The sequence below is a fragment of the Neophocaena asiaeorientalis genome, unplaced genomic scaffold (assembly GCF_003031525.2).
Source record: "Neophocaena asiaeorientalis asiaeorientalis breed wild unplaced genomic scaffold, Neophocaena_asiaeorientalis_V1.1 scaffold1189, whole genome shotgun sequence".
NCBI classification, from domain to species: domain Eukaryota; kingdom Metazoa; phylum Chordata; class Mammalia; order Artiodactyla; family Phocoenidae; genus Neophocaena; species Neophocaena asiaeorientalis.
The window spans coordinates 356,242-363,296 of NW_020175540.1; the positions used below are offsets into that span (position 1 = coordinate 356,242).

The 7,055-nt window shown below is 55.1% G+C and overlaps 2 protein-coding genes and 1 long non-coding RNA gene across 6 annotated transcripts in view; 1 reads left to right on the forward strand and 2 right to left on the reverse strand.

Annotated features, from left to right (window-relative positions):
- Window positions 1-1,079: 1,079 nt before the first annotated feature.
- Window positions 1,080-3,950, reverse strand: BACC1 (BPTF associated chromatin complex component 1). 4 transcript variants are annotated; one of them, XM_024731363.1, is made up of 6 exons: window positions 3,734-3,950; window positions 3,452-3,546; window positions 2,708-2,809; window positions 1,836-2,026; window positions 1,546-1,650; window positions 1,082-1,347 (listed from the first exon to the last, which is right to left on the reverse strand). In XM_024731363.1, exons 1-6 carry the CDS (start codon window positions 3,752-3,754, stop codon window positions 1,283-1,285), a joined length of 579 nt encoding a protein of 192 aa, XP_024587131.1. In that variant the 5' UTR covers window positions 3,755-3,950; the 3' UTR covers window positions 1,082-1,282. The 4 variants fall into 4 exon arrangements, with proteins under 4 accessions (XP_024587134.1, XP_024587131.1, XP_024587132.1 ...); XM_024731364.1 differs by having other exon boundaries at window positions 1,082-1,343; window positions 3,734-3,879; XM_024731366.1 differs by lacking the exon at window positions 2,708-2,809 and having other exon boundaries at window positions 1,080-1,343; window positions 3,734-3,880.
- Window positions 3,951-4,059: 109 nt separating this feature from the next.
- RNASEK (ribonuclease K) lies at window positions 4,060-5,825 on the reverse strand. Its single transcript, XM_024731376.1, has 3 exons — window positions 5,597-5,825; window positions 4,827-4,903; window positions 4,060-4,448 (listed from the first exon to the last, which is right to left on the reverse strand). Exons 1-3 carry the CDS (start codon window positions 5,672-5,674, stop codon window positions 4,307-4,309), a joined length of 297 nt encoding a protein of 98 aa, XP_024587144.1. The 5' UTR covers window positions 5,675-5,825; the 3' UTR covers window positions 4,060-4,306.
- Window positions 5,826-5,967: 142 nt separating this feature from the next.
- The window catches only part of LOC112390425 (uncharacterized), a 65,282-nt gene continuing 64,194 nt past the window's right edge, over window positions 5,968-7,055 (forward strand). Inside the window, exon 1 of the long non-coding RNA XR_003001275.1 lies at window positions 5,968-6,229. This is a non-coding gene — a long non-coding RNA (uncharacterized LOC112390425). The remainder of the gene's footprint in view (window positions 6,230-7,055) is intronic.

The window sequence follows — 7,055 nt, forward strand, 5'->3', positions numbered from 1 at the left end:
GACTACCTGGCCCCCAGGACCAGATGGCCCTCTTCCTGTGCCCTGCTGCTCCCCTTTCCCCCTGGCCTCCATTTCCTGCCTTTGGCCTCCATCTTGTGGCAGGCCCAGGGCCCAGGGCGACTTCCGGCCCCCCTCTCCCGACCATGTTCCGGCCCCACCACCTCTGGACTGCCAACTCCCAACCCTGCTGTCCTTGGCCTTCTGTCTCTCCTTGCTTTCTCTTGGGTTCTGACCCAGGGAGGGGAGGAACGGACACAGGAAGCCTTGGGTCCTTGCCCTTGCTGAGTCGAGAGGCAGTCTGTTGGTCCCCCCCAGTCATTCCCTGCTCCCTCTGCCTCTGACCCCACCCTAGGGATCCCCTGAGCAGAGTTCCTACAAGGAAGATGGTTCCAGTCTTATTACACTGCGAGCTCACCCCTTAGGCCCCTCTCCCTCCAGTTGCCTGCTCAGCTTCTAGCTCTGGTTTCTTGTTTTCCCCAACGCTTCTTGGGGCCATGTTTGCCTTTTAAGCCTTCCCACCCTTGGTGGTAGGGGTCTTCACAGCACTGCCTCGTGCTCCCTTCTTCTCAACCCACCCCAGTCCTGCTCCCGCCCCAGCAGCACACTGTGGTTTGTACGGCACTGTGGCCACGTCCAAACCACACTGTGGTGTTAGAGCGAGGGTGGGGGAGGCACCGCTGAGGCTTGGCCGGGGAGGCCACCCTGGAGAAGCGACACAAAAAACATCTGGGGCCTTCTGGTGAGGTGGCGGGGGTGGGGGATGAGGGTGGAAATGGAGGTGTGAAATCATTGGAAGCTACCCTTCTGAAATCCCCAGGGTAGTCTCAGGAGTACTGCCTGCCAGAGACCCCGGAGTAAGTGCTGCCTTCAGAGAGCAAAGTGGAGCCTTTGTTGCCCACACCCAGCTCCCCTGGCTCTAGCAGCACAGAAATATTGGCACTGGGAAGAAAGCCTGCCAATATTGGCTGTGCTGCTCCAGGCAGGGTGGTGAGAGCCGCTGAGGAGGGGCTGAGCCCCGGGGTCTAAGGAGAGAGGGAGGTGTCCCTTGCATTCCAGTAATGTCAGGCTGAAGGCACCAAGCTGAGAGGGAGATCTTTACTGTTTTCCGTATAAAAATGTCCATCAGTTGGGGGTCATAGGGGTTGAAGGAAGATGCTCATACAGCAACAGCAAGGTGGGCCACCCGGCAGCCTTTCCACCCTCTCTCATGCAGGTCTTGCTCAGAGTCCCAACCGGTCCACAGGTCCAGGGTGAACAGTGAGAGGGGTGAGAGGTGGAAGGCTCAGCAAGAGAGCAGAGGAGGATCAGCGGAGGTCAACAGAAGGCCAGAATCCAGGGTCAGGCTGTCTGGAACAGGAAGTAAAATGGGCCGAGATGGGGCGAGCCCCAAGTATGACTCCCACCTCCCTAGAGCACCAGCTCTTTGCAGACCCAATCCCCTGCATGCACAGGAGGGAACCTTCTCTTCCACAGCCCCTGGGAGGGGGATCCTGCTGAGACCCTCCCCCACCCCTTCAGCCGTTGTGGGAGGAGGAGGACTCCTACCCTGGTCGAAGTTGAGTTTCTTGGCTGGAGGAGTTTCTCCTAGCCCTTCGATATCCACCAGGTCACTGTTGGCGTCCGAGTCGTTCAGAGCACTGAGTGTCACATCTGGGAGAGGGGCACAACCTAGGTTCTAGGTTCCCTGATGGTCCCCCCCCCACCCGCCCAAAGCCACCCTCTGGGAACCTTCACTGTGAGAGGAAAAGAGATCTGTCCTTTGACCCAAGCCCAACTCTCTCACTGAACCTCAGATGGGACCTTTAATCCCCAGGCAGAAACTCCACAGCCCTTACCAGCCTTCTGTTTCTTTATGGGGGGACCGCCGGCCTCAGGGGCACTGGAGCTGCTTGGTGGAGGGGCAGCTGGAGGAGGTGACAAAACACCAGATGCCACCTTCTTGGGCCCTTTCTTGGGTGAATCAGCTGGAAGGGGGATGCCGGAGTCTTCATATACCTTGCGTTTCACAGTGGCCTTTATCTGAGCCCTGAAGAGAAGAGAGAGCAAGCTAGGAAGGGAGTCATCAGAGAGGCTAGGGGAAGCAGGGAGGTGAGGACAGGGGCAATGGGCCACTCCGAAAGAACACTGGGGAGCCGCTTCATAAGAATCCAGGTGAGGGCCCCGACTCTTTGCTAGGGTCCTCGTTTTCCTGAAGCCTTGCAGCCACTTAGGGCAAATGGAGCCTGAAGAGTGGAGTCCAACTGAGAGTGGGAAAGGCCCGTCTTCTAATTCTCTTCTGGGAGAGATGTATGAATGTGGAAGGCTACCAGGTAAGCCTGGGTGACCTACCGGGAGATTGAGACTTATTAATAGATCCTGATCCACTAGCTCAGAATCATAATATCCCTGGAAACACCACAGTAGAGTCTCAAAAGATCTGTATAAATAACCAGGGACTTCCTATTACCAAATTCAAGTATTGGGTGTCTCTGGAAACCTAAAATCAAATTCTTTTAAGGTCCTGATTACCACAGCATTTTAGTGACTTCTGACCAATTGTGACAATTCTTTTATTCTTTCAGTTCTCCAGGGACTTTGTTGCTAACAAAACTAGCAACAAAGTAGGAAAGATGTTGAGCTGGAAGGGAGTTTGAGGAAGATGGAACAATGGGTATGGAGGAAGAAAGCTGCCCACCCGCCCTTTCTCTGCCAGCCAACCCTCCCTCACACTGTCCGTTCCTTGATGACACAGCTGATGTGATTAAGATCGTCCCCAAATCGCTTCACAGCAGCCCTCAGCATCTCTATCTCCGTCTCCGTCCACTTGGCACTGTCAGAAGGGGAGAAGGGAATAGCGAAAGTGGGAGGAAGAGGGGTGTGGAGCCAGCCCACAGGCTACGCATTCCACAGCAACCAGCCTCCTCCCCGCGATGCCTGGGGCCCCTTGCATAAAGAGGTCCTCCTTAAAAAAACAAAAACAAAAGCAAAAAAAAAAAAAATTGTTAAGGCGCCGTGGGAACCCTGCGGACCGCCAACCACACGATATTGTAACAACCGCCACCTTAGAAGAAAACTTCTCCCCCATCAACGTGAAACAGCTGCTTATGTAAACAGCCCACTGAAACCCATCCAACAAGTGGGGGTCTTACAGACACAGCCTCTAAACACAGTCTGCTGCAGTCTGACAGAATTCCACATGATTTGGGGGGTGGGGTGGTGTGGGTAGTGGTGGCGGTCTATGGTCTACCAGTTCGCAGCAGGGTAGAGCTGTGAAATGAGTCCGGATTATGAGCCTCGGTCTGTGGTTTATCTGTCATTCATTCATTCAACAATCATTTATTAACACCTACTCTGCGCTGTGCCAGGCACAAAGGGAAACTAACATCTGTCCCCGCCCTAGAGAGTGTCGTTGTCTGTGATCGAGACCCAGCGTCCGCTCTCAGCGTCCATCTCCCAGCCCGGGCTCACGTACCCCGCGGGGGAAGAGTCGGCCACGGGATGCAGCTGCATGGTCAGCTCCCCGAGCTTCGTGAAGGCGGCGCCCGCCGCGGAGAAGATCTCTCCGACCTGGGGGGCGGGGCAGCATTACGGGGGGCCGGCGCACAGTGCCGCGGCGGACCGCCCGGAGCCCCTAGCCCCACCCCAGGCTGGACTCCCGCCCGCCCCTCGCCCGGGATGGAAGAGCCGGGAGCCAACTTGGGGGCCCCGCCCTCCCGTGGCCGCCAGGGAGCGCTGTCCGCGAGGGAGGTCGAACCTTTGTAGACGCTGACGTCATGGCCCCGCGCGCCTCCTCACGGAGACGTTGCCGCCGCCGCTACCTCGGAGCCGGGACCACGGAGAGCAGGGCGATCGAACGGCTCCGGCCCCCGCGCAGGAAGTCCCGCCCCTCCCCGCAGCTGATTGGCTCCAGCTCGGCCGCTCACCGCCTCACCGCCTCGGCGCGCGGGAAGGAGAGTGGAAGACACCGCCTCGCTTCCGGCCCGGCTTCACTCCACTTCCGTCGAGGGGTCGGGACTCCCTATTTGGAGTCCGATCTCCAGCCCGGTTGCCTGCCCCTCAACGCATGCACACACACGAGGCTTGAGAGAGCAGTTTCTCTTTATTGTGTAACGAGACAAGGCGAGGGGGCCGGAGGGACAGGGAACGGCCAGCCCCGACCTCCCGCCACTGGAGCCGGGCGCCAGAGGTTGAAGAACAAGGGATTCAGTCTATCGCCAGGGAAACCCAGTCCGCAGAGGGCGCCAGACTGGGGGTGGGGCGGGTGTGACTGGGTGGGGAGAGTCTTTAAATAGAGGAGGGGGCTGGAGAGGGGGAACGCGACGGTGCTCTAGCGCACCATGTATTCCTTGCGCTTATTGAGCCGAACTTGGCAGAAAGAGAAGCCTCCGAGGAGGAGGTAAAGGCCCGCGGCGATGAAACAGTTGTAGCTGACTTGCTCGTAAAGGTTGTATATGTTCTGGGGGCCATTCCTAGGGGTGGGGATTAGGCAGAGAAATATCGGAAACATTATTAACAGCAGCCAACATTTACAGAGCACTTACTGTGTGCCGGGTAACCGTTCTAAACGCTTTTACGTGTATTATCTTAATCTTCATAACCCTATGGGGTGAGTTCTGTTATCGCATACACTTTGCATAGGTGGAGGAGGCACAGAGAAATCAAGGAAAATACCTAAAGAAGCCACACCTAAAGCGGTGGGTTTAGGATGGCCGCTGAGGTCTGACTCCCAAGACTGCTCGTGTGCGCTAAACAGAGCAGCCAGTTCCCTAGCCTCTGGGCCCCAAGCATCCAGCCTCCTGCAATTCCCCGCCCATGATTCTGACCACTTCCCCCGCCTCTCCACTTACTCAAAATCTTTCTCCGTTAAGGGAACGTCTTCAATTAGCACAGCGGAATGGACATTGAAAAAGATTCCGAGCATTATCTGCAAAAAGGGAAAGGGTAGGTTGTTGAACTCAGGCACCTGACCTGGTCACTGCCTGAACTCCTCCCACTTCGAATGTTGCCACAACATCTGGGTATGGGAATTACCAGAATGAGCTGGGATTAGGGATGGCTGTTGCCGGATTTGGACTCCAGTCATCCGGAACAGGGCATGAATGGTGACATAGAGAAGACTTGGCTGGGGCAAGGGTTAGGAATAATGCGCAACCAGGAACCAGATTATCATCCTCTCCGGAGGCGTCATTATCACGGGACAGGGAGGAGGGGGTCAAAGGGAATCGGCACTTCTCCATATTACTTCTTCCTGAAGTGGGTCGGGTAGAGTCCTCGGGAAACAAGGCCCAGCTATCCATTTCGGGAACAAGTTCTCCCTTTCCCCACTGCCCTCCATTCAGCTCAAGGATCTCTCAAGAACGTAGCTCTTCTTCCTCTTACCTTGAGGGTACTCCAAATTGACCAGCCCCGGGGCCCATTCCAAGCTTCAGCTCCCCCTCTCCCTTCCAATTCCCCATTTCTCAATTCAGTTCTGTCTCGTTCTCCAGCGGCTAATCAACCACCCCCTCCGGCCTGTCTGCTGCTTTCAAACGCCTGGTGTCTCCTAGCCTTCCAGCCCTCCAACACCCGGGCCCCTCAGGCCCTCTCCTCTCCGGTTGTCGCAGGGCAGTCCCCTCACCAACATGATCACTCCCCAGGCGCTGAGGACGATGCCGCAGGCGGCCAGCTTGGGCCCACAGCACAGAAGCGACGCCATGAAGAAGGGAGTCGGGGATCGCCTAGATGTGGGCCAGATAGGAAGGCGGTGAGAGGAAGCCCCGATGAGCGGGGGGGGAAGGAAGAGAGCTGGACTTGGGGGCTCGCGGAGGACCGAGAGCAGGGAGAGCGGCTGAGGGGGCGTGGCTTCCGGGCCCAACCATCGGGCTGGCGGGCGCCAGGCGAACGCTGGCGCCTCCGGGTCCTCTCGGACTTCGGCGGGAAAGGGCGGTGTTTCTGAAATCGTAGCGGCCCCTCGGGAATCCCTTATTGACCCATATGTAGCTGGGGTGCGAATATTGCAGGAGCAAAGTTCTCCGGTTTCTTGGATTTCCCCCCTCTCCAGTTTGGAATGGGAGGAGCCAGTATATCATGTGACCAAGTCTGGCAAGTCACGTGACGAGGAAGAACTGGTAGCCCGGCCTCAGGAAAGCTTTTATCTCTGGCGGAGCTCCTGGTAACCTTGGCGATGCGCTCTCAGCAGCCGAGGATTGAAATTATGTCATTTTTCTCTCAGAAACCTTAGTCTCGGGTGGTATCCTGTGATGGAGACGTGGTAAGTGAGACATAGAGATTTACACCGAGAGAGAACGCCTCTATCTCCTCTGTACTCATCCCTACCCTTTAAAATAGACACTCTGACACAGTAAAAGAAGACATAGAGCCCCTTCCCGAGCCCAAGCGTGCTGTTCTGGCTAGAACGCTTTAAAATTGCTGAGGGTTCTTGGCATTGGATATACTTAAGTAACGTTTTGTTACCAAACACGAAATACTGAAGAGTTGTGGTTGCCAAATCCAGGAAAAATATGGGCGTTAGGGAAAGTCCAAGGAAAGCAGATTCAATGAACAAGCTGTTAAGGTGAGTGGCCCTGCCAAATGTGCTGGAGAAAGGAATAAGTACACACAAATGTCAGTCTTCTTCCCTACCGTAAACCAAGGAAACTGTTCATAGGTCCTTTGAACAAGGTAGAGTACAAGATTTTAAAAATATGAATGGATCATACCGTCCAAAAAAAAAGTTTGTATACCTCACTGGTGAAAAACAGATTTGTAATAATTATTCAGGGAAATAGTGGTGTTTGAAGAACACAGTTTTGCACTGAGTATGTTGTACCCATTCTAGTGAGGACAGTGGTCATGGCGTAATTGAGAGGGGTCACTTTGATCCCAAGACCCCAGAACCAGACAAATACTGTCAGTGGTTAGCATAGCTTTGTGGTATTTTTCCATTTATTTTGTGCAGATTGTACTTAAAAGGGTCGTGAAAGAGAACTTGGAACCTGGGAAACACTTAGAGACCCCAGAGTACTGAAGAGCCTGGGATAGCGGCCTTGAGACATTATTTCGTGTCTCTCTTTTTTTTTTTTTTTTTTTTTTTTTGG